The sequence below is a fragment of the Penicillium lagena genome, assembly GCF_028827675.1.
Source record: "Penicillium lagena strain IBT 129212 chromosome Unknown utg000007l_segment0_segment0, whole genome shotgun sequence".
Taxonomy (NCBI): domain Eukaryota; kingdom Fungi; phylum Ascomycota; class Eurotiomycetes; order Eurotiales; family Aspergillaceae; genus Penicillium; species Penicillium lagena.
The window spans coordinates 365,839-390,430 of NW_026623228.1; the positions used below are offsets into that span (position 1 = coordinate 365,839).

Consider the following 24,592-nt stretch of genomic DNA (forward strand, 5'->3'; position numbering starts at 1 on the left):
ATCCAATCGAGCTACGACTCGATAAGGGACGCTGTTTCATTCATACATCGCCCAGAGTGAGCTCGGGAGATGCTGACTCCTTGGTTGATGGTCCACAATGTCAATAGAAGATCAGGGCTCCGGCAGCGACAATCAGCCCTGGGCGGCGCAGCACACCGAGGACAGCCCCCTACCTCAACAACCTCCAGAAACGCATCCGGCAGATGGTCTACATGAACCGTGAGTGGCAGCCAACCTCGACTGTTGTGTTACTTACTTACTGATGATGGCGTGTGAGCAGGATCTCCTTCAAGCGAAAGCAACGACATCAATCCGGGTTCAGCCTCTCGAGTCTCTTCTCGAATAACGCGGGTGAATCGCATGCGGGCTTTGGCTCCCCGGGGCCGCAAGGTGGACACAACGCAGATGCATCACCACCACCACCAGAATCACAGATTCCGGTTGGAACGAATGGCAATGCCAACGCATCCAAAGATGGCACCGGTCTCGACTGGTACGTGGAGGGCCCGGGACGGCGTGTAGGCTACGACGATTTCACCGCCATCGATTGGATCTACGAGTACACAAAAGAGCGTCAACGGAAACGGTTACTCTATGCCAGTGGACAAGGCATTATGGGTCATGCTCGTCGGCTGCTGGAGGCCAGCAATGTATGGTTTGTGTTGGTCGCAACTGGGCTTGCGGTCGGAATCATTGCCGCGGCGATCGACATTGCGACGGATTGGCTAGGAGATCTAAAGACCGGGTACTGCAAAAGCGGTCGGGGCGGAGGCAAATTTTATCTAAATCGGAGTTTCTGCTGCTGGGGTCACGATGGTGAGTCCAATCCTAAAATGCTGGAAATAGTATACTCATTCTCGTCCCAGATCTGTCCAACTGTATAGACTGGACACCCTGGGGGAATGCTTTTGGCGACGACTCCACCGTGGGAGGTTTTGCTCTTGCATATTTCGTCTATATCGTGTTCTCGGTATTTACCCTCCTTCCCAGGCCTCAAATCTTGCTGATAAAAACTTTAGCTGTTATTCGCTGTTTGTGCGTGTTTCCTCGTCCGCAACTATGCCATTTATGCCCGGCACAGTGGAATTCCCGAAATCAAGACGGTACTTGGTGGATTTGTGATTCGGCATTTCATGGGTCCATGGACTCTGGCTATCAAGTCCCTTGGATTGGTAAGCGCACTTCATGTTTGAGGGACTATCTTTACTCATCATATCAGTGTCTTGCTGTCGCATCTGGCTTGTGGCTGGGGAAAGAAGGCCCCCTGGTGCATGTTGCATGCTGCTGTGCCAATATCATGATGAAGCCTTTTGACGGTCTCAACAATAATGAAGGTTAGATCAGCCGATATTTGATCGTTTGCTTCGTCACTAATAGGATTTTCAGCGCGAAAACGCGAGGTTCTTTCTGCGGCCGCTGCTGCTGGCATATCGGTCGCCTTTGGTGCTCCCATCGGAGGAGTCCTTTTCAGCCTTGAACAACTGTCATACTATTTCCCTGACAAAACAATGTGGCAAAGCTTTGTCTGTGCTATGGTCGCAGCAGTCACGCTGCAGGCAGTCAACCCCTTCCGCACGGGCAAGATTGTGCTCTATCAAGTCTCATACTCACGGGGATGGCATCGCTTTGAAATCATCCCGTTCATTATTCTTGGTATCGTGGGTGGTCTTTACGGGGCGTTCCTGATCCGTGTGAATCTCAAAGTTGCCAGATGGCGCCGAACCCGACCCGTTTCTTCTCCTGCCCAGCCCATTGTCGAAGTCGCTGTGGTGGCCTTGTTGACAGCCTTTAACAACTTCCCGAACGTTTTCATGAGGGCCCAGAATTCTGAACTGGTTCAAGCGCTGTTCTCCGAGTGCAGCAGCGATTACTACGATCGGTTTGGGCTATGCCAGTCTGGGTCAGACTCCGTCGGGGTTATTGCGTTGTTGCTGTGGGCGGCTGCCCTGGGCTTTCTCCTTGCTACGGTGACATTTGGCCTGGAAATCCCTGCTGGCATTATTCTCTCCCCTCGGTTGCCATTGGTGCTCTCTATGGACGTGCCTTCGGGATTGGTATGAGAATGTGGCAGGAAGCCTATCCGAACATCTTCCTGTTTGACAATTGCGAGCCGGACGTTCCATGCGTGACACCCGGCTTATATGCCATCATTGGGGCAGCGTCCGCTCTGGGCGGTGCAACGCGAATGACACTGTCAATAGTTGTTATCATGTTCGAGTTGACCGGCGCATTGACGTATGTGATTCCGATCATGATTGCAGTGATGCTATCCAAATGGTGCGGTGACATTTTTGGCAAGCGCGGTATCTACGAGTCGTGGATTCAGCTCAACGAATACCCCTTCCTGGATCACCGCGATGATACCGCTCCACCAGACGTATGCGGTCACCGAGTCATGACCGTCGTCGACGACATCACCTGCATCACTGCTACGGGTCACACCATTGGGTCTCTTCGCAATCTGCTTACCAACACTTCATATCGGGGATTCCCTGTGGTGACTGATTCGTCGAAGCCCGTCCTTCTTGGGTATATCACCCGCAATGAGCTTTCGTATGCCCTGAAATGCTCTTCCTCTCCGAACAATCCCAACCTATCCGGCGAAACACAGGTCTTCTTCGTTCATCAGCCGTTCGCCGATCCCGTCGAGACCTTGGATCTGCGGCCCTGGATGGACCAGACCCCCATCACGCTGAACAGCAACATCAGCTTCCTGATTGTGCTGCGGATGTTCCAACGCTTGGGTCTGCGATATGTAATCTTTGCCGACAAGGGCATTCTCCAAGGATTGATGACGAAGAAAGACGTGTGGTCTGTGCTGAACGGAGTCGAGTTCCGTCGACAAGAAGCCATGCGAGGGGGTGAGTTCGTGGAGAATGGTGCGGCCGAGGAAGTCGGCTTGCTTCATGGGGAAGACCGAAGCAGCCTTAGCAGTTCGTTGAGGCGAGATTCGTTGTGATGATATTTAGGGGGAAATTATTGTACACTTGCTTTGATCTTGTCCTCGGGGGCACGATGGTCCGTTGTTGAATTTTTGGCATGGATATACACTCAAACATATAGCTTCGGCGTTTTGCTCAGGAATGAAAGCAAGTTTGCGAATCTGGTGCTTGGTCTCAAGGTCTCACGATATATATCGACCATGTTTAATCACCCAGATGCAACCACCGACCTCCACCTTCAACTAAACCACATTCTCTTTCTTTTACTCACTTGCTTTATCTCATATTAAATCCACCAGTTTACTTTTTTCCGTGTCCACTACCCTGTTGACCTGTCCACGTACTCCGTTCTTCCATTTTGGTGTGCTCACCGCCTTCTCTTCCCCGTGATCGACCGAACCCACTATGAACGCCTCTTTCACCCCTCGCTCTTTCTCCGAGTCGCCGCCGGACAAGATGATGGTCGATCCATTCGAGGTGCGCATGCGCTTTACCACGCAGCTGCAGCACCTGAGTGCCTCTGTCACGTCCTCACAGAAAGCCGCCCACTATGCCCTCAAATACCGCGACCTGGACGAGGACCTCCATTCGTGCATTTTGGAGCAGCTCGAACGTGTAAGCGCCTCTGCCCTCATCATATCGGCCCGTGTCTAAATTGTGTATCTCCAGAATAATATGAACAACCGCGCAAACATCATGTCCTTCATCGAGCACTTCTGCGAAATGGCCACCAAGGAAGACCACCTGCCCTACGTACGGATGATACAGCGTGACATCCTCCGCGTCGTGGACGCCGTCGTGCCACCCGACGGGACGGGCGCCGCGAACGTGAAGCACGTCCGACGAGTGCTACAGAGCCTACAGACGAAAGAAACACTCTCAACGGAGACAGTAGCGGAGATTGATGCCGCGCTTAAAGACCGCGAGTCGCATCCTTCGCACCTAGACCTGGAACACGAAGAGATCCCAGAAGGCAGCAGTGCGCGATCGAAGACCGGGACGCCGCGCAGCTCCAAGCCGCCGCAGCGTGTGGACAAGAGACAGATCGAGCAGCGGATCGAGGAGGATCGCGAGCGGAATAAACGGCTGCGCGAGAGCATGTGGGCGGTCAATGGGGATGATATGGATGAGTATGATAAGTTGTGGGAGGAGACGAGCGATATCAACGAGGATGATTTTATAAATGCCCGCGAAGAGGCTATGGAGCGCGCCCAGGTGGCTGCTGCGATGCGGGAATCTGTGGTCTGATTGAGCCTGTACTATATTCCTTTTTCTTTTTCCTTGGACATGCTTGGGAGATTACGGCGTTGGGTTGTTTCTGGTGTTTGGGATGGACATGATCTTGGAGATACCATCGAGAGAATTGATCAAGCCAAAAATAAATCCGGTGAAGTCATTGTATCCTCCAGTCATGCGCCGAAAAGAAAACAGATCGGCGTCACCGTCGTAGCGGCTGTGCTCAACGCAAACGGAGGTAAACGGAGGTTCCCGCGCCGACCGTCCGATGCCTGAACCGGGACGAATTATGAAAGCCGGAACCCACCTTTGCCGGCCCCACACGAATAACTCGGAAGTGCGCATTAACAATTGGCTCTCTGCGCTCGGAGGGCCCCTGTCCCGGGAATTATTTCGAGATGTACAGCAGACGAAATTTGCACCAGAAGGACTAGGACGTCCGTTCCTCCGTCCTTGCCCTGGTGGCTATATAATAATTCACCGTCCACTCTTGCCTTTTTTTCTTTCCCGTTTGGTCTATACCTAATTATCACCTTCACCATGACCAACGAAAAAGAAGACATCCCGCCTGAGAAGGACGGGGAGTACTCGCAGATGCCCGGCGATGGGCTTCAACTGCAGCCCACGACCACTACGGACTCTATGCGGTATCCCTCTATGACCAAACGACTGACCATCATGTTGTCTCTCTATGTGGCCATGTTCCTAGTCTCTCTGGTGCGCACAGCCCTAACTTTCCCGTTGCCTACATATACTCATACCCTCTAGGATCGATTGATCGTCGCAACCGCCACTCCGCAAATCACCGACCACTTCCACAGTCTAGGCGATATCGGCTGGTACGGCAGTGCGTACATGTTGACGGCATCCGCCTCGCAACTCGTGTACGGCCGTCTGTACACCTTCTACCAAGCCAAATGGGTGTTCCTCATTTCCATCGCCATTTTCGAAATCGGATCCGCCGTGTGCGGTTCCGCTCCCTCGTCCACGGCCCTCATTGTCGGCCGTGCCGTGGCCGGTCTAGGCACGGGAGGCATCTCATCCGGTATGATCGTCATCATCGTGCTCACGGTGCCTCTCCAGCAGCGGCCTCTATTCCAGGGCTTTGCGGGCGCCATCTTTGGCATTTCCTCTGTGCTGGGCCCCGTCCTGGGCGGAGTTTTTACCACCGAACTCACCTGGAGATGGTGTTTCTATATCAATCTGCCATTTGGTGGCGCAGCAATAGTGGCCATCTTCTTTCTGCTCGATATCCCGGCGCCGAAAAACTTCAACATGCCATTTAAAGAGCAGATGAAGCAGCTGGATCCGCTGGGGAACTTGTTCTTGGTTCCCAGTGTCGTCTGTCTCTTGCTGGCATTGGAATGGGGCGGGTCAACATATCCCTGGAGCAGTTGGCGTATTATTCTCTTGTTTGTGCTGTTCGGCGTGCTCTTCATCATCTTTGTGGGCACACAGATACGGGGCCAGGAGAAGGCTCTGGTGCCGCCTCGGATTTTCAAGCAGCGATCCGTGCTCGCGGGTGTGATGTGGACGATGTGTACCAGCGGTGGCATGATGGTAATGCTTTACTATCTGCCGGTGTGGTTCCAGGCCATCAAGAACGTGGACGCCGAGAAATCCGGTATCATGAACCTGCCTCTCGTGCTATCCATGGTGGTGGGGTCCATTGGATCTGGGATCCTAATCACAATTCTGGGATACTACAACCCCTTCATGATCGCCTCCGCCATCCTCATGTCCATCGGCGCCGGGCTACTAAGCACATTCTCGCCTGACACCGCCCATCCAGAATGGATAGGCTACCAGGTCATCTTCGGCTTCGGCCTGGGTCTCGGCGCGCAGCAGGCCAACGTAGCCGTGCAGACCTGTCTAGCGCGCGCAGACGTACCGATCGGCGCATCGCTGCTGATGTTCTCGCAGCAGCTGAATGGTGCAGTCTGGCTCGCCGTTGCACAGACGCTCTTCTCGAACATGCTGTCCTCGAACCTGTCCAGCGTCAAGGGAGTGGACTCCGCTCACGTCGCGAACATCGGGGCCACGAATCTGCGCGAGAGTGTGCCAGCTTCTTCGCTGCAGGCTGTTCTGAAGGCATACAGCAGTGCTATCACGAATACTTTCTACCTGGGAGTTGCCATGTCGTCTTTGTCGATCTTTGCTGCTCTGGCGATGGAATGGAAGAGTGTCAAGCAGGCGAAAAAACCGAAGGCGGAAAGTAAATGCTAAAGAGATGGGAGAATTGCATGTCCATAATGAATATTAATTAATACATAGAGAATAATTCACGATCCGGTATATCCAAATTATCCCTCGTCTGAACTTATGACAGATGTGACTTGTACCCTACTATGTACTAGGGCAGAAGAGGCACTCTTCTTGGCCTGCTCTCTCCCCCTCCCCCTTCACTAAGCATCTTCATCCCACGCCAGATGCGCCAGAATCATCTGGTTGAAGGCGTCTGGAATTCCGATGGACTCGACTTGGCGACTATTTCTCCGTACCTTATTGACAATCGATCGATGCTCACCATTGGAGACGAGAATTCCCTGGCCACAGAAGGACTACCATCCGCAGGCATAGTGCAGGCATAGTGGGTCAAACTATACAAAGTTCCACACAGACGCCAATCTTTAAGAGAAGGCCCCATCATCTAACTCATGCATATTTGCCAGTGATTGAAAAAAAAGAAATAATGAAAGACGTGATCTCTCTCAATGCTCCAAGGCAGGCGTGTCCGCGAATGCATATCCGGTAATTTGCCGAAACCCGTCACCAACGATTCCTTCCGCCAGCCTTCGCATCTCTAGTTCATCTTCCTTCGACAGTGCCACCTCAAAGCTCTGAAGATTTTGATCCAGACGATGGATGTTTGAACATCCCGGAATGGGGAATACATCATCACCCTGAGCAAGCAACCAAGCAAGAGCCAACTGCGGCAGAGTCACGCCCTTCTGCTTTGCAATCTCGGCGATCTGATCGACGACCGCAACATTCTTCTCGATATTGCCCTCTTTCAGCCACGGTAGAATACTACGCAGGTCACCATGTTTGCTCACGTCGGCGCGCGAACGAATTCTCCCTGTCAGAAACCCGTTCGCTAGGGGGCTATAACAGACAATGGCCACTCCGAGCTCTCGTGCCACTTCCAGCAGGCGTCTCTTCGGCGATTCGATTTCAGTACAGAACAGACTATATTCCATCTGCACGCAGGTAATTGGATGCACTGCATGGGCACGACGGAGGGAATCTGCACTGCACTCACTCAGCCCGATGTACTTGATCTTGCCGGCGTTCTTGAGTTCCACCATTATCTGCATGGTCTTCTCGATCGGTGTGAGTTTATCCAGACGGTGAATGTAGTATAGGTCCACAAATGGCTGTCCGAGTCGACCAAGGGATCGTTCAATACGCTCTCGACAATATTCCGGTGACGAGTCCATCGTGATTCCGGGGGGAGTATCGATGCGCTTGATGCCAAACTTGGTCGCAAGGAAGATGTCCTTCCGCTTATCGGGATTAGCAGCAAACCACTTTCCGAGTAAATCCTCGGAGTCGCCGTATTCATCAGCTTCGAGTCTATCAGCATCTCACGTTTGGGCTCGACAGGTTGCTCCTCGAAGCGAATAAGCCATGGGGGTGCTTACCTGTATCCCAAAATCGTTCTCCTTTCTTGTACGCCTCATCAAGCAATGCGAATCTTTCTTCATCAGAGAGGGCCGAGCCGTAAGTTCCACTAGCACCCATGAGACCAAGTCCCAGCCGGGGAACAAGAGGCCCATTTCGACCCAGTGGGCGAGTGGGTAGAGCCTTAAAAGTGGCCATGTCTTGCTTTAGGAGGGTGTTCCTTATGAAGCTGCGGAATTGTCGTGTAGAACAAGTTGCTTGAGATGCTATTGTTACAAAACTGATTGTCCAGTCGCTCAATCTTATATTTTTGAGACTCCGGACTTTGCGGTGGACGAACGTCCTTCTGAGACGCTGGATTGAAGCATACTCCGTTCGGGCCAATCACATTGTTCCGCCGCCAATCCCCGTTATATCCGTGGTGTTGACACCGAAATTTCAAGGCGCATCATCCTGCTTGTACAGCGAGAAACTTTGCTAGGGCTTCTCGGCCTCATCGAACTTGGCAAATATGCACCAAGTTCTTCGTCCTCTGTACTATAGAGTAAGATAATGCATTGATGTCTTCCAGTACCGATAGCAGTGATGCATATGTTAAGGGCAAATGGCAGAGTTTCTTCGTGGAGATTAGTAGTAGAGCGGGGGAATGATGTTATTTTGTATGGGAAAAAAAGCCTTCTATATGCCCGGTCTCGGTCGGCCAAATAATAAGGCGATTACTCCAATCGCTGAATATGCCCGCGCTAAGTTACATTTGAGGAAGGAGTTGGCTAAAAAGTATTAGAAAGTCAGACGGATGCGCTTTACGATCCACAGAAACGCGGCAAATTGGCAATGGTGCAATACTGTACTCCGTACTGTAGTTGGTGATGGTTAGCCAGGGGGGCTTGCGTGCCGAGACCAGGCTGATCTTCTAGAGGAGTTCAACTTGGATGGCAGATCTGTGGCGCAGGGACGGGGTTGTGGCGGATTGGACGACGAACCAATAATTCCCCCGCAAATCCGGAGAGTTCGGAGCCGGATATTCCCCATCTCCTTCCTGACTGCTCGGCTAGTTCTGAATCCCTAATGCAAGCACCGGCTGTTTCATTCTTCATTCCGATTTGGCTGTGCTGATCTCCGGCCAACACCCCCAGTCCCTTGGCGTTGGAGAGGCCGTCAATCATCGCCATGCCGACCGGCTCGGTAGCCTCGTCAGCCAGAGGGAAATCTAGTGGTGCAGTCAAAAAGCCCAAAAGATTCGTATGTGAGCACTGTGATCGTCGATTTGCCCGACTAGAGCATCTGCAACGACATGAGAGAATTCGTGGGTCCTTCAATCGAACCTTTTTTTATTGGGTCACTAAGAGAGACGTAGATACCAATGAGAAGCCATTTAGCTGCGCTCAGTGCAAGCGTCACTTTTCAAGGAGGTATTTTACCGCATGGCCTTGCGTAATTATTTCTGACCCTCCTTAGTGATTTGCTGGTACGCCACGAACGACTGAGCCATGCAGAATCCACGGGTCAGCAGGACAAGGAGAATGAATTCTGGCAACAGCCCTCTATCCAGGGGAGCGTCTCAAATCCTCCCATGCGAGAAGAGGAAGAGACGGCTGTGAATGAGAGTATTCATGAGCCTTCGATAATTCCTATGGAGAACCTTGCACACCAATACTCCGTACCAGCTTATGAGGCAACGCTAGAGGTCAACACCATTAACTTGGACCACATGAGCGGATTGCCTCGACCGCCGAACACCGAAAACCACACAGACCAACAATTACAGACGCTAAACGACTTCTCCCCCCATCTACCAACGCAAATTCCATTGTTTCCCCATCCCGGCTTCTTGAGTGATTCGTTTCAGGATTTGGCTGCCTTCATGGACAACCACACTCCCTTCACAGATGATTTTGCCTCATTTGTTTCATCAGCAAACGGCATAACATTTGCATCGCCGGATCGCTACTCTAATTCCGGAGGCTTCCCTCTACATCTGGGCACGGAATTGGCAACAACAAAACCTGTCCAGCAAGGCGATGAGGTTGAGTCTTTCTCGCAACTTGGATCCAGACTGCCTTCTCTCCAGCCAGAGGAGCGCGCTCCTGTCTCTCGAGCTCCTCCTCAAGTCGCCCGGCCAAGCAACTTGTTCGAAAACATCAGCTCACATACGCGCGATGTGCTTCTCAACAAGGTCCACGAGTTTGCTTCTGTAGTTCCTGATGAATTTCAAATGCCAACTCGACTGGCGTTATATCGGTATTTGACTGCATATGTCAAAGGATTCCATGAACATATGCCTTTTCTTCACATTCCTACCATGTCGGCGGAAGGGTGTTCCATTGAGCTTGTGCTGGCCATTGCATCGATTGGCGCCCAGTACTGCTTCGAGCCAGAGAAAACGGTACAATTATTCCAAACGAGCCACGCGATTGCAAGAGAGCGCGTTCGGAGGCGGGATGCCTCATCCGTATCTCAATCAAGAAGTGACCGTGAACATACACCGATGATGCACAGCTATTCGAGTCGTGGTACCTTACCACAGTGTGAAGAAACAATCCAAACAGCACAGGCTCTTCTTTTACTCATGGCAGAGGCAACATGGTCTAACCATCGAAGAATTCTTCGCGAGGCTCTTGCTATCCAGAGTATTTTGGCGACTTTGGTTCGAGACCATGGTCTGAAGACGCCACCGTTGCCGGAAGATGTTCCTTGGGAGAGATGGGCAATATATGAAAGCACAAAGAGAACGAAATGGATTGTATTCTGCTTCTTCAACCTGCACACGATTGTCTACAACATCCCATCTCCAATTTTGAGCTCTGATGTGGATGGGATGCTCCTACCGTGTCAAACCTCCACTTTCCGCGCAACATCGCACGCCAAATGGTTGAAAGCAAGAGAAGCCGAAGTAGACATATCCTTCAAAGATGCATTTTCCAGCTTATTCCAAGAGGACTTTAGCACGATGGGAACTGCACCAAACTCGACCCTCGGCAATTACATCCTTGTGCATGCACTCATCCAGCATATCTATCTTGTCCGTGAAGTCTTCCGCCATCGCCGGAAGGACATCCCAGAAGATGATATCGCGTCGACTGAGATTGCATTACGAAACTGGAAGGCAATGTGGAAGCACACTCCAGATTCCAGCATTGATCCTTCGAACCCTATGGGGCCAGTATCATTCAATTCCACAGCTTTGCTCCGGCTGGCATACATCCGCATCAATGCGGATATTGGACCTGGACGAGCCCTCCACACACGCGACCCAACACAGGTTGCCAATGCATTCCTCAAAGCCCAGCTTATATCCCGAACACCAAGGCTACTACGTCCAGTGCTGCATGCTGCACATGCTCTGAGCATACCAATTCGCATTGGTGTCCATCTCGTGGCTCAAACACAAACTTTCCGCTGGTCAATACAGCATTCTTTAGCAACCCTCGAGTGTGCCTTCCTCCTTAGCAAATGGCTTGAAGCTTTGTCCTTACCGACAGCAATTGAAACTATCACCCCTGGAGAATACAAAATGGTAATGCTGGTTAAAACGATGCTGGATGAGACGGATTTCGCAGTTCCTTCACATTTCAACGTCGGATCTGCATCTAGTATGAAGCTACTGGCTGCAAATGTTCTTCGAGTATGGGCCAAAGCATTCTATGGGCCTGCACAGGTTTGGGCCATTGTCGATGTTGTTCGAGCCTCTTTGGAGCTCTGCGCGGATCTAGTGGAAAACAGTGTAACATAATCCAGGTTCGTTTTATTTGATATCATTCTGTAAATATAAAGTAAGGAAAGAGACAGTTGCCAATTTCGTTGCCGCTAGGATTGCTCATTCAACCACTTGTACACTACGCGTGCGTCTTTTCCCTTATAGCGAGGATCTTCACACGCCTCATGGAACGCATTCAAAGTCGGTTTATCCAGAATAGTCCGCGCACCCACCATCTTCGCCAAATCACTGCCCATCTGCAACACCTTGGAACACAATTCGATCCGGAACCCGCCTTCATACCCTCGGCTCGCGGGCGCATTTGCATGGATACCAGGCACCGGATTACTTTTGGATGTGACCCAGCACTGACCACCGCTGACATTGATGACATCCGTCAATGTCTGTAGATCTAGGTTCATTTTGGCACCAATATTCAGCGCTTCGCTGGCCGCGAGGCTAGTGATGGCTGACAGATAATTGTTGATGACCTTGAATGCTGTTCCGGCGCCGACGTCCCCGCAATGGAAGATTCCGTCCGGGTTTCCCATATGCTGGAGGATTTTTCCCGCCGCCTTGAATGAGGTCTCTTCCCCACCTACCATGAAGGTAAGAGTCCCTGCCTGGGCCCCCATGGGACCTCCTGACACCGGGGCATCAACAAACTTGACAGCCGGAAAGTCTTTACTGAGACTTTCAGTTGCCTGCGCCACTTTCTGGATGGTCGCCGACTCGATCGTGCCGCATTCCATGATAATTAGTTCCTTTGTTGCCTCTGGATTGCGGTGCCGAATACCCGACAGAATTCCCGTCTCTGCATCCAGATAGACACTCTCTACAGCAGATCCATTAGGTAGCATCGTGACAACGATATCCTATGCAAAAATTGTCAACATGTCTCTTCCACAATTTATGCTTTGCGGGGCTTACCGCTTTCTGGACTGCCTCGAAGCCATTTTTAACCACTTGTACAGGTCCCTGATCTTTTGTTTGGCTTTGAAACTTTCCAATGGCATCGGCTGACACATCACATATCAAAAGAGTCGCATTGGGTCCCATCTTCTCGCGCAGGTTGATGGCCATTGGAAACCCCATTACACCCAGCCCTGCTGATAATTAACCTCACATTCTTGCTTTGAGTAGAGAGATTTGACATGCCTATGAATGCTATTATACGCTGATCCGAAGACATATTGGTGCAGTTGTGTGATTAAAATGTGAATATAGTTTTGACAAAAGCGAGATATTGTAGAGCGGCAGTCCTGAATACAACTACAGGCCTCCAAGCGCTATTGAATAGAGAATACCAAAGGTATATATGATATTGAATGAGCGAAGGCTGTTCGGGTGCATTGGGTGGGGAAAGCCAAGGCTCGGGGAGCTTCCCCAATTCCCCCGATGTTGATCGTCCCGGATTCCCCAAGTCCCCACCCCAGACTACAATGTGTACGGGCGCTGGTGTCAACAGTCGTAGCAAAGTCCAGAGACAAATAAAATCGATTTGATCTAAACACTTGCTCTCCCCACTGTACTCTTCATCTTTCATGTAGTGAGCAGACATCATCATTGCCGCTGAATACCACCAGACATAGTTATCAACATGCCTTCAACCAACACGACAAACCAGGATATAAGTCTTCCTCCACCAAGGCCTGATCAAGTTTATGTCACAATCTCAGCATTGGACGGAGGACACTTGACCCTCCCAGAGTATCTGTTTGTCACAGATGCCGATCCCAACAAAAGAGCCACTGTGCCATCTCTGTCATTTCTTATCCAACATCCATCAGGAAGCTCTGGATCTCCAACAAGACTGCTATTTGATCTTGGTATGAAGAGAAACCCAGAAGACTTCCCGCCACCCATGCAAGCCCATATTCGCAATCGACAGCCGACTATACTTCATCCTGATGTGGGCGATTCGTTGCGTGCTGGAGGCTTGGATCCGGCCGAGATTGATATGGTGATTCTCAGCCATGTAAGGCTTTCCTGCGGGCTCTCATTGAAGAAGGATAACTTATCAATTCGCTATCTTCCACCAGGTGCATTGGGATCATGTCGGTACACCGGCAGACTTCACTAAAGCTCAATTCCTGGCCGGTGCTGGGACATTACACCTCCTCCGTCATGGTGCAGGGCCCCATTATCCCGCCGAGATTTTTATTCCTGATCTCTTGCCCGAAAAACGAACTCAAGAGTTCCCCCCATCGAATACGCCATCTGCAGACCCCGAGTTGGGAGAGGTAATTCCTGAATGTGTTCCTGCCGCCCAGCAGTCTTCACATAAATGGCAGCCCCTCGGTCCCTTTGCATCTGCCATCGATCTCTTCTCTGACGGAAGCGTATACATTCTCGACAGCCCAGGCCATATGATTGGACATGTCAACCTTTTGGCGCGAGTGTCACCGAGTAAATGGGTTTACCTGGGCGGCGACTGTTGTCATGATTCTCGTATCCTAAGCAAGGACAAGGATATCGCCTTGTATGATGATGGGCATGGCGGGAAAAGGAGTGTACATGTTCACACTGCAGAGGCAAGGGAAACGTTGAGAAGAGTCCAGAAATTGGTGGATGGCATAAACCAGACTGCAACAGAGTCAGGAAGCAATCAGAAGGTAGAAGTAGTCATTGCACATGATGGCGAGTGGCGTGAAAAGAACGGGTCAAGATTCTTTCCTGGGTCTCTGTGAACTCTCACATTGTCTATTCTTATTGAGAGTCTTTTTACAATTACAGGTACGTTCGAAATTGGCTTCCACTTTTTCCACAGAGAAAATATCTTGGCTATCTTGGCGCTAAGGCTGTAGCGTATTTCACTAGACTATATTCGGCTAGATTATGGATCACATTCTCTGCCACTATTGCAATAATTGGTCTGGTGGGCGCCGAACAAAAGGTTCTAGATGAGTTTCTAACAATGAAAGCCAATTTCGAAAAAAGGGCATTGATAGAGATATAGAGAGTTGGGAATGGTGGGTTGTTTGCAATTTCATTTGATAGGGCGACGTGAACGCGATGCATGCTAATACTTTCGGCCTTCATGGTAGGGTACGTGATGTCGACTATTCTTTCATTTATCTTGAGGGCCATTGATCTAGAGGCCAAAACAAAACAAGGCCGCTCCCTCCAACATTCGTGGTTTATCATGCTGTAAGAATAGCATCACCTCAGTTCCTGCTAAGCGGGTGCATTTGGTACGCATACTATTCTGTATGTACACGAAGCCTGGAATCTATTCCCTACTCCGCTGTCTGAGCCACACAGATATCTTTTTCATGCCTTGTTGGACTTTGCCCCCAATTCACGTGGCTTCTCTCCATTTTCAGCCATCTCGTTGAGTGTCTTCTCGGCAATCTTCATAGCATCAACCCCAGCCGGAACGCCGCAGTAAGTTGTTGCGTGTAGGATGGCCTCCCTAATCTCAAGTTCACTCAGTCCGTTGTTTCGAGCACCGCGAATATGGACAGCAAGTTCAGGGGCGCGATTGAGAGCCATCAACATGCCAATATTGAGCAGACTGCGATCCCTCCGGGGAAGGCCAGGCCTGGTCCAAGCATATCCCCAGCACCATTCGGTGACGAGCTCCTGGCCGGGTCGCGAAAATTCAGTTGATCCGTTCTCGAGAGCTCTGTTGACGTATGTATCCCCGACCACAGCGCGGCGAACCTTGAGGCCTTCCTCAAAGAGTTGGTTGTGAAGATCGTCGAACTTCGGATCTGTTGACATATTGAGGAAATGTAGTTGCGACTGGTTTGGAGCTTAACGATCGTTTTGAGGGGGTTAAAAGAGTTTGGCAGATTCTGAAGTTGCAGTGAGTTGATTATTTTAAGAACTCGGGATCTGTCAAGTAATAGATAAGGCATGATGCATCGGATTTTCTCGGCGTAAACGGATGTCCCAACCCCGCAACCTTATCTTTCTCCGAATTTGGGGAAAAGGAAGACAACTTTTTCTAGTTTCCTGCCTTACCCCACTGTACAAGTTACTGTAGTCTCGGCAAGAAACGTTACACGTATTAAATGACCCCCGAAGGCGAGTTCCGTGCTTTTCCCCCTCTGGTTGAATTATTAAGGTCAAGGCACACCAATACCTATTCTGGCTCGTTTAACATCAGCCGAGGTCAATTAATTCAGTAGAGTGATTTGGCTCGTACATTTGAAGTCATACTATCATAAAATAGGCAGAACAAAGCCTAAATATAAGTAATATCTAATTCAATCTAACGTTATACATAACTATGAAAATCAGCGTTGCGGGTCTAGCTTGTCTCTGGGTGATCAGACTTCCAGTTTTCATTGCCACCCAAATAACGGAAAACGACTCGAGAATCCAAGTCTTTGCATCGTGCATCCACGCTGGCACCTTCGTATGTTTTCAATGCTGCACTTCCAAGAACATTATTCGATCCAACCCCGTGAGCCATTTCCAATGCTAGTGAGATATCCTTTCGCATCAACTGCACCTTGAACCCATTTTTATATCCATTTGACGATGGAGCCTCCGGAGCTACGCCAGGAACGGGACAAAATCTATCACAAATCGTGTTTTGTGCTGTTCCAGCAGCATAGACTTTGGCAAGGACACGAGGATCTAGTCCGGACCGCATTCCCATGTCCATAGCCTCCGAGCATGCAATGGCGATGATACCGGATAAATAGTTGTTGGACAGCTTTGCCGCTAGACCAAAAGATGGCCCGCCACACGGAATGACCGTGCTTCCCATCAGGGACAATAAGTCGGATAGCCTCTGGATTTCACGCGCATCGTCTTCTGCGCAGCCGAGGAAAAACGCAATGGTTCCCTTCTTTGCCCCAATAACTCCACCACTAACAGGCGCATCATAGAGCGAGGTAGATGGAGATACTTTCTCAATTTGCTCCTTGACCTCTAGAAAACTAGCAGTATCGATAGTCGAACAATCAATGAGTAGCTTTGCTCCGATCTCTCCAGAACATAGCCCGTCAGGGCCCAGGTAAACCATTTTCACGTGTTTCCCTTCTGGAAGCATGGTAATAATTATATCCTGGCCACGGTAATTAGACTTTGCGAAAATATGAAATACAGTAGACTGGGAGGATATACCGATTTATCCGCAACATCTTTCGGACTCGAAGATCGCACCGCCGTATGAGGGTATTTCGTACAAAATTCCTCCACAAGAGTTGGTACAATATCAAAAACATGCACCTTAGTGTCCGCCGGAAGTTTTTCTGCCAAGTGCGTTGCCATCCACATGCCCATGGCGCCGAGGCCGACGAATCCAATCGAATTTGCTTGAGGAACGGTCATTATGCAAAGGTCGCATGCATTCACTGAATGGAACCAAAAGAATCGGTGCTGAATTCTGTTTATGCAGCTTCAAACTTATTTGAAATCCAAAAGATCGACCAAGTGGGGAAGCTTAACGGGTCCCGAGGTAGTGTACTCAGCTTCCCCAATCTTGGGGTAACGGGTTGATCATTGTTTGCTCGGAATCCTAGAGGTTTCTTCCCCAACCACGCCGAATCAGCTATGGTAATCCGTAAACCTGTATTAAAAGATAAAAGAAGTTGGAAACTATCAAGGAAATACTTCTTCACTTTGTTTCCATTGGCGACTGAATTATCATGCACTCATTACCCGACCCGGAAGGTTTAGTGCAAGTGAGCGCTCTTCAAGCTGGACACCTTACATTGCCAGAGAAGTTTTTCGTCCATCCCGCCTCCGATGTGGCCAGAAAGACAGTGCCCTCCCTTTCATTTCTAATTGAACATGTTGAGCCTCGTTCGGGAAAAGTGACTCGGATCATATTCGATCTTGGGTTGCGACGCCCATCGAATTACCCTATCCAAGTTCAGAACCATATTAAGACTCGACAACCGTTAAGCGCTGAGCCGGATGTTGTCATGAGTCTGGCAGCTGGGGGTTTATCCCCAGATAGCATTGACTTCGTGATATATTCGCATGTACGTACCCTTTAAGCAACGTACCTTGCTTAGACTTTGCTAATGATTGAATTCTGGCCGAAAGATCCACTGGGACCACATCGGCGATCCGAAGATGTTCGGGAAAAGCACTTTTGTTACTGGTCCCGGCACTTCAAGTCTGTTGGATGGAAGTAATCTCGCCTTACGTGGAGGCCACTCATTCTTCGAAGTTGATCTGCTTCGTGAATCACAAGCAATTGAGATTATGCCAGATGGAAAATTCAGGAATATGAACACTATGAAGGAAGATATTTCATTTGATGGTGATATTCCCAATTTTAATCAATCATGGGAGCCCCGAGGCTCTCTTCCACGAACAATGGACATTTTTCAAGATGGAAGTGTCTTACTTGTCGATGCACCTGGCCATTTGCCAGGGCATATGAACATCCTTGCACGGACAGGTCAAGACAAGTATGTTTACCTAGCCGGGGATGCTTGTCACGATCGACGCATCATGACCCGGGAAAGGGAGATTGGGGAATGGCATGATGAGCATGGTCATATATGCTGTATCCACGCCAATAGACAAGAGGCTGAAAGAACGATTGGGCGTATTAAGCAATTGGAGTTGGAAGGCGTCGAAGTTATTTTTGCCCACGATGTTGAGTGGGAGCAGAACCCAGACAACCAGAAGAGATTTTTTGGTGCATGTTCAAGGGAGTTTAAAGTGTGAGCATATTCTCTGAATTACAAATAATAGATAGAACTTTCATTGGAAATTCTCACACTCTTTTTCTTTCTCTTGTCATTTATGCCTTATCTTGCGATATCTTTTTTCTTCTAGTAGCCGAAACAGATTCATTGAAAATTTCGAGCTTGTGTTCTGCGATCTAATTTATTACTGAACTCTTATAATATCTCAGTCAGGATTGTATCGATAAATTGTGCTCACTCAAGTGTTCCAAATGCGCGTACATATTGCTCAATCTAACTTTCAACTATATATCACTTCGCACTAGCCAGCTGCTCCAGGATTGGAGTAGCTGCATGCGCGGTATGGAGACTCAGCTGTGAGGCAATCTCGAAAACCTCAAGGATTTCTTCCGGTGTTCCACCATACCCAAGAACATTTTTCATATGTAGTCGAAGTCCGGGCACATACAAATGAGTTGCAGCCACATCAAAAGCACAATATATCAACTCCTTCACCTAGAGCTTCTTGTCAACGTTGATGAAGACCGAACTTTCATGTCAAACATACCTTTGGCTCTAAACCTCCAACTTGGTTCTTATCATTTCCTCTTGACCAAGGCACTGAAGAGAAACCAAGGTAAGCCTCGAAGAATTCGGGATCCATAGCGAGGAAGTCCTCCCAGAATTGATGCCAGTAGCCACGATTTTTGGTGAAGTCGGCCTTGAGCTGCTCACGGTGCGCATCTAATGGCTTCCCTGCAACAGGGTGGCTGTCATAGATTCCCGCTTCTTTCATCACATCCACAAGCAAGGGAACGCCGATGTTACAAGCATGAATACCCAATGTACTAGTAAGTTCAATCACCTCCATTATTTCCATTTGAGTCGCGCCTTCTTTAAGAGCCTGGGTAATATGTTGCTTCACTCCAGGCAAGTAGAGATGGGTTGCTGCACTATCGACAGCGATGGAGACTAGCTGTTGCACCTTGGGAGAAAGATGCTTTTTGCGTCGAGGAACAGCCAGAATATTGATGCTCGCGTCAAACAATTCCGGGCTTATGTTAAGGACGGATTTCCAGTTGGAATCCCATGCATCTCGACCAACTTCTTGAATGAATTTTGCTTCGAGAGCGTCTTTGTTCGTCATGATGGCTTAGCTTTGGGATGGCTCCTAGGCTCGTCTCCTGGTCCTTCTTATTCTCGCCAACTTAACTATGAAAGGCCTCTACAACGTATGAGTTCAAAACCATATAATCGCACTAAGAAGCATACCCCAACTTTTTCCATCGTGGGGAAACGCGGGGAGGTGGAAGTTTGTCCAGGAATTTAAGACTGATGATTGGTGACCCGTCGGGCTGGGAAGGATTTCATTGTTACCCCAATCCATGTTGCCGCCCCTTCTCGGTCTTGGCCGGGCCCATAGACGAGGAACAATCATCCTGGGGATGGCGTATTACCTTCCCCAAATCCTATCCGAGTATAGTCTTGTATCCGAGTACCGGGGATGAATGGCTTGGCCTCAGCTGGTGGTGGAACTCATATTGAAGTCGACGATGCCCCCTTACAAAACACTTAAATTCCATTCTGTTCAATACTTATCAAATTTTTATTGACCCTCAAATTTTAAAATCCTCAAGGTCATAAAGACGGTCAAAAATTTCGATTCTCATTGACACACAGCCAGCATGTCGGAAAAAGATGCCACTGAGCCAGCCAAGGCGGATTTTGCAATGGTAGAGCTTGCAGAAAATGCGCAAGCCCAGGACGGGGAATTTCAAAAGCGCAATTCACGCCTCGTTCGAAAGCTTGATCTTTATATTGCACCAGTCATGATGCTCCTCATGCTGATTAGCTATTTGGATCGCGGCAACATCGGCTTCGCTGCAACCCAAGGTATGACGGATGATATTGGACTAACTGGAACGCAGCTGAATGTGAGTATGGCCTGTCAAAACAAACATGAGTTAGGTGGTCTAACGGAAAATTAGACTGCGATTTCGATTTTCTACATCTTCTATGTCCTCGCAGAGTTTCCGACTTCGCTCTTGGTGAAGCGCCTCCAGTTCAATCGTGTGATTCCAACGATAGCATTTGCATGGGGTCTTGTCTGCATGTGTAATGGGTTCGTCCAAAACTTTCCAGGATTGTGTGTCTGTCGCTTGATTCTGGGCTTCTTGGAAGGCTGCCTCTTCCCTTCAATGACTCTGCTACTGGCCAACTGGTACCTGAGAGAGGAACTGGCCACCAGAATCTCCTACCTATTCAGTGAGCAAGATGTGGCCAACTTCTGAGGAAACTGTCTAACATTAATCTTCAGTCGCATCTGCTCTTTCCGGTGCGTTTGGAGGGTTGATTGCATTTGGGATTCTATACATGGATGGTACCGCGGGATATCCTGGATGGCGCTGGTCAGTTCTCTGTCACGAATGTTTAGGAAGGGGACATACTAACAAAAGTCAGGCTCTACATCCTTGAAGGAATTATCACAATGGTGTTCGCGGTCTGTTGTGTATTCCTTGTTCCAAAGGACTATGAAACTGCATATTTTCTGAGTCCGGATGAAAAACAACTCATGAGATACCGTGACGAGCAGTCCCGAGCTTACAGCGGCGGACAAGGCCATTACAAAATGGCAGATGTAAAGCTTGCAGCCAAAGATATCAAGACTTGGATCCATGGGGTTAGCCAAATCTGTGTGGTTACTATTTTATACGGTGTGTATCCCGCTTGAAATATACGTGGTTACAGTAACTCATTGAGGATAGGATTCGGTACCTTCCTTCCTATTATCTTGAAGGATGGGTTCAGTTATACAACCAAACAGGCGCAGTATCTAACAATTCCAGGTAAGCAGCCCTAGATGCAGAGCATGAAGGTCCATGCTAACTCTGCCAGTGAATCTCTGGGGCGCAATCGTGTATGGAATTGGTGCGGTTTTGTCTGATCGCTACCATGCACGCTATCTCGTCATTGCTACCACTATTCCATTCGGTATTGCTGGATATGCTATACTGCTGGTATTCAACGTTCCCGTCGGGGTCCTCTACTTCGCTATGTTCCTAGTTGCAACTCCCTGTTTCTTGGCCACCGGCGGCAACATCGCCTGGCTCTCCAGCAATTGCGCACCAGACGGGAAAAGAGCAGCCAGCTTGGGAATCCAGCTCACGTTGACAAACCTTGGTGGCATCGTTGCGGGTCAGATTTATCAAAGCACATCTGAACCAAGATACGTCCTGGGTCATTCTTGGAGCTTGGGATCGCTGGCCATCGCTTTTATTGGATGCAGTATTATGAGAGTAATCTATCATCGGAGAGAGAAGTCGAAGGACGAGGCAAGGGCCAGGTTGGCTCGTGGTGAAGAATCTGGCGTTCCGAAATTGTGGCACCCAACTGACCGTGGGCTGGATTTTAAGTACTTGATTTGAATGCTTGCCGTGGCTGGCTGTTGGGATTAATACAGATATGCTTCATATGTGAACGTAGGAAAAAACACGTGTTGCAGATAATGATAATAGTCTGATTTGGACAGTATTTGTGCAAAGGCACGAGGGTAATTACCCCGAGGCTCGAAAGAATTGTAATTGGGGATCATAGGTAGATGCGGGGAAGCACCGTTCTCCATGTGGGGGACAAAGAGTATATTCTTTTGAACCATCAGGCACTAGAATTGGCTGTCAAATTATCTTTCTTTATTGTGTACATTCCATAGGAAGACCGGTATGCAAAATGGCTACTCTGCCTCCAACAATGAAGGCACAGGTTCTGAAAGCCTACAACGAACCCTACGTCTTCATGGATGTGCCTCTTCCAAAACTAACATCACCATATGACCTTCTGATAAAGGTGGAAGCTGCATCATATTGTCACACTGATACAGTATGTGCAACTGGCGGGTTTGACGGCCATGCGAACGCTCCAACACAATGGCCGCATATCGGATGCCATGAATTCGCGGGAACTGTGGCAGATATATGTAAACCATTGACCGAAAGTGACTCCTCTGTTGTCACACTTCAGATTGGTACCCGGGTAGGTGTCCCCGGTCGAGCTTTTCATCCCTGCGGCACCTGCTATGAATGTCAGCGAGAGACGCCAAATCACGGCCAGTCCAGCGACCCCAAGGGTTATTCAGTGTATTGCCCCAAAGCCAAAAACCTCGGCCTCAGTGTCCCCGGCGGGTTTGCACAATATGCTGTGGTAGATGCGCGACAGGTCGCACCGCTCCCCGCTGGAATGAGCGCCGTGGAGGCTGCTCCGCTGATGTGCGCTGGGCTGACCATATATGCGGCATTGAAAAACTGTCAACTGAATCGGGGCGATCGAGTTGCTATTTTAGGCTGTGGAGGAGGACTGGGCCACTTGGGTATCCAGTTTGCGGAGAAGATGGGCCTCAAGGTCGTTGGTGTTGATACATCAGGGCCTGCTGTTGCGCTTTCTCGGCGATTAGCGACAGGCTCCCTGATAGTGAATGCGACGAAGACTGCCGCCGACGAGGTGGTACAAATGATAGAAAACGAAGATGGCATTTCTGAGCAAGGGCGAAGGGGGGTTGACGCAACGATTATTCTCCCAGAATCACAAGCAGCATTTGATTATGGGATCCGATTGCTGAAGAACTGGGGTACATGCATGGTGGTGTCGTTTCCTGCGAGTGGGTTTACCTTCTCCACGCAAGACATTGTCTTTCGGCACATTTCGATCATTGGAAGTTTGGTCGGAAGCAATGCACTCCTACGCGAAATGCTCGTTTTTGCCAATGAGCATGGAGTCAAGTGTGTTTCTCAGTTGTTTGCCTTGCCACATCTCAACGACTTGGTTGCGCGACACCACGAAGGGGTTGAAGGAAAGCTGATTATTGATTTGAGCCTGGGGACTAGTTAGTTTCGCGAAAAAGGAATCAAGCAAATAGATCCATTTCTTGTTTCTAAAGGATTGGTAGCGGAAGGGGCAGCAGGATCGTCGCCTTCTTGTTCGGAGAGTGGTGCAAAAATGCCCTCTTCTGCGGTGACCACGTGGGAAGCAGAGACAAGAAAGAGCGTGGGGGAAGGGATACTGGTGGTTACAAATATAGATTTTGGAGCGAGTATCATCGAGAGACATTGTACTTGGGCCCATAGACTTAGTACTATCACGTTATGTACTTATCAAAAAATCAAGACGACCGTAGTATTGCTGAGAGATATAGATCGGAACCGGAAAATCCCGCTCCGAGGATTTTTTTCTAAGCGCAGCTGCACCAGCATTATTCCTCACCCAACGCTACCCCTCTATGTTTTCCCACCTGGTCACCGCAGCAAAAGGTCTTTTTGCGCGAAACGAACAAGAATCCGACGATCTAACGACGATGGTGTCCGCAACAAGGCAAGGAGTTGTTGGTGCTGCAAAATCGGCGACCGAGCCTGCAATGAACGGGAAACGCAAGGCAGAGTCTGCAACCACAAAGAAGGCAGAGGGCCAGCAGACTAAGCGGCGGAAGAGGGACAGCCTTGGGGCAACAGAAACAACAACAGATGGACAAGACCAAACCCCTACTGCTCCCTCGGCCCAAACCAAGCATATGAGATTCGGCAGCGAAGAGCCCGAGCTGCCCCAGGAAACACAACCGGAAGAGATTCCAGAGACATCAAACCAGAAAGAGGACGACGATGATAGCGATGATGATGCGCCGGAAGCGATCGACAACTCTGCCCAACTATTGAAGATTAAGGAACACGCAAAGAAACTGGAGGTGGCGAAGCAAATGTATGTTTTGTCTCAGCTTTTTTTTGCCAACCCCCGCTCTTGCTAACTTACGAGTACAGAGAAGAACAGTTGAAAAAAGAGAAACGGCGGAAACTCGACGAGCGCCGAAAACTGCAGGCCAAATCGACCGCAAAGGCCAACGAACCCAGCGCACCGGCCGATGACCTACGTTCCGAGAGCACGACCACCCTGCAAGGCTCAATCACCCACGATGTGCGACGCCGTGCCCTTCCTGCCTTGCTCCCCGATGACATCCTTAATGCGGTGCCTGTCGAGCGGCCCCCTACACCTCCGGCCGAGGATCTAGTCGGGGAGCGAAAGAAGCCCAACAAGCTGAGGTTCTTGGACAAGACTGACAAAGCGCCCAAGGATGTGCGAGTTGGGGACGTTGCGATTCGAGTTCTGGATGCGCCGTCGACCAAGAAGAACAACTCGCAGCCGGGCCTGGCTCCCAAGATATCAAAATCTGGTCGGAATATCAAAGACAATTGGCTCAAAAACCCGCGCAGTACGGGGCAGGTCAATGGGCTGCGGCGGACAGCGGGTGGTTCATCTGGGTTTGTGCGCCGGTGAGCTGGTAGTGGAAACGATGAAACGTTAGGGACTTAATCAAATGCATCTCATAACAATGTGCTCAATAAATACCATCGTAATTAATGGGACGCTGGGTCCATAGTTGGCCATCCATACGTGGTTCACGGCACGGTCGGCGAATGACGCATTAATAAGCCCGTGCGCAAGCTTCGACT

At 49.7% G+C, this 24,592-nt stretch overlaps 13 protein-coding genes across 13 annotated transcripts; 8 read left to right on the forward strand and 5 right to left on the reverse strand.

Moving 5' to 3' along the window:
* Window positions 1–97: 97 nt before the first annotated feature.
* On the forward strand, window positions 98–2,959 carry N7510_009646 (chloride channel protein; the record flags this gene model as incomplete). Its single annotated transcript, XM_056981571.1, has 7 exons — window positions 98–219; window positions 281–816; window positions 867–970; window positions 1,020–1,172; window positions 1,220–1,334; window positions 1,387–2,054; window positions 2,111–2,959. The coding sequence occupies 7 exons, from the start codon at window positions 98–100 to the stop codon at window positions 2,957–2,959; spliced, it is 2,547 nt and encodes an 848-aa protein (XP_056829407.1).
* A 388-nt stretch (window positions 2,960–3,347) lies between these two features.
* N7510_009647 (CTD kinase subunit gamma) lies at window positions 3,348–4,190 on the forward strand (the record flags this gene model as incomplete). The annotated part of the gene is made up of 2 exons (XM_056981572.1): window positions 3,348–3,557; window positions 3,612–4,190. 2 exons carry the CDS (start codon window positions 3,348–3,350, stop codon window positions 4,188–4,190), a joined length of 789 nt encoding a protein of 262 aa, XP_056829408.1.
* A 528-nt stretch (window positions 4,191–4,718) lies between these two features.
* N7510_009648 (MDR family MFS transporter) lies at window positions 4,719–6,404 on the forward strand (the record flags this gene model as incomplete). The annotated part of the gene is made up of 2 exons (XM_056981573.1): window positions 4,719–4,895; window positions 4,947–6,404. The coding sequence occupies 2 exons, from the start codon at window positions 4,719–4,721 to the stop codon at window positions 6,402–6,404; spliced, it is 1,635 nt and encodes a 544-aa protein (XP_056829409.1).
* Window positions 6,405–6,889: 485 nt separating this feature from the next.
* On the reverse strand, window positions 6,890–8,000 carry N7510_009649 (Aldo/keto reductase; the record flags this gene model as incomplete). The annotated part of the gene is made up of 2 exons (XM_056981574.1): window positions 6,890–7,746; window positions 7,823–8,000. 2 exons carry the CDS (start codon window positions 7,998–8,000, stop codon window positions 6,890–6,892), a joined length of 1,035 nt encoding a protein of 344 aa, XP_056829410.1.
* A 972-nt stretch (window positions 8,001–8,972) lies between these two features.
* Window positions 8,973–11,535, forward strand: N7510_009650 (C2H2 finger domain transcription factor; the record flags this gene model as incomplete). Its single annotated transcript, XM_056981575.1, has 2 exons — window positions 8,973–9,214; window positions 9,261–11,535. The coding sequence occupies 2 exons, from the start codon at window positions 8,973–8,975 to the stop codon at window positions 11,533–11,535; spliced, it is 2,517 nt and encodes an 838-aa protein (XP_056829411.1).
* A 74-nt stretch (window positions 11,536–11,609) lies between these two features.
* On the reverse strand, window positions 11,610–12,691 carry N7510_009651 (uncharacterized protein; the record flags this gene model as incomplete). Its single annotated transcript, XM_056981576.1, has 3 exons — window positions 11,610–12,374; window positions 12,430–12,605; window positions 12,676–12,691. The coding sequence occupies 3 exons, from the start codon at window positions 12,689–12,691 to the stop codon at window positions 11,610–11,612; spliced, it is 957 nt and encodes a 318-aa protein (XP_056829412.1).
* A 408-nt stretch (window positions 12,692–13,099) lies between these two features.
* On the forward strand, window positions 13,100–14,189 carry N7510_009652 (MBL fold metallo-hydrolase; the record flags this gene model as incomplete). Its single annotated transcript, XM_056981577.1, has 2 exons — window positions 13,100–13,477; window positions 13,542–14,189. The coding sequence occupies 2 exons, from the start codon at window positions 13,100–13,102 to the stop codon at window positions 14,187–14,189; spliced, it is 1,026 nt and encodes a 341-aa protein (XP_056829413.1).
* Window positions 14,190–14,772: 583 nt separating this feature from the next.
* On the reverse strand, window positions 14,773–15,225 carry N7510_009653 (4-carboxymuconolactone decarboxylase; the record flags this gene model as incomplete). The annotated part of the gene is made up of 1 exon (XM_056981578.1): window positions 14,773–15,225. The coding sequence occupies one exon, from the start codon at window positions 15,223–15,225 to the stop codon at window positions 14,773–14,775; it is 453 nt and encodes a 150-aa protein (XP_056829414.1).
* Window positions 15,226–15,757: 532 nt separating this feature from the next.
* N7510_009654 (uncharacterized protein) lies at window positions 15,758–16,788 on the reverse strand (the record flags this gene model as incomplete). Its single annotated transcript, XM_056981579.1, has 2 exons — window positions 15,758–16,522; window positions 16,582–16,788. The coding sequence occupies 2 exons, from the start codon at window positions 16,786–16,788 to the stop codon at window positions 15,758–15,760; spliced, it is 972 nt and encodes a 323-aa protein (XP_056829415.1).
* A 1,625-nt stretch (window positions 16,789–18,413) lies between these two features.
* On the reverse strand, window positions 18,414–19,248 carry N7510_009655 (carboxymuconolactone decarboxylase family protein; the record flags this gene model as incomplete). The annotated part of the gene is made up of 2 exons (XM_056981580.1): window positions 18,414–18,617; window positions 18,670–19,248. The coding sequence occupies 2 exons, from the start codon at window positions 19,246–19,248 to the stop codon at window positions 18,414–18,416; spliced, it is 783 nt and encodes a 260-aa protein (XP_056829416.1).
* Window positions 19,249–19,786: 538 nt separating this feature from the next.
* Window positions 19,787–21,526, forward strand: N7510_009656 (uncharacterized protein; the record flags this gene model as incomplete). The annotated part of the gene is made up of 6 exons (XM_056981581.1): window positions 19,787–20,035; window positions 20,090–20,366; window positions 20,419–20,509; window positions 20,562–20,815; window positions 20,867–20,947; window positions 20,997–21,526. The coding sequence occupies 6 exons, from the start codon at window positions 19,787–19,789 to the stop codon at window positions 21,524–21,526; spliced, it is 1,482 nt and encodes a 493-aa protein (XP_056829417.1).
* A 301-nt stretch (window positions 21,527–21,827) lies between these two features.
* On the forward strand, window positions 21,828–22,982 carry N7510_009657 (GroES-like protein; the record flags this gene model as incomplete). The annotated part of the gene is made up of 1 exon (XM_056981582.1): window positions 21,828–22,982. The coding sequence occupies one exon, from the start codon at window positions 21,828–21,830 to the stop codon at window positions 22,980–22,982; it is 1,155 nt and encodes a 384-aa protein (XP_056829418.1).
* Window positions 22,983–23,370: 388 nt separating this feature from the next.
* Window positions 23,371–24,416, forward strand: N7510_009658 (uncharacterized protein; the record flags this gene model as incomplete). The annotated part of the gene is made up of 2 exons (XM_056981583.1): window positions 23,371–23,847; window positions 23,925–24,416. The coding sequence occupies 2 exons, from the start codon at window positions 23,371–23,373 to the stop codon at window positions 24,414–24,416; spliced, it is 969 nt and encodes a 322-aa protein (XP_056829419.1).
* Between the last annotated feature and the right edge of the window lie 176 nt (window positions 24,417–24,592).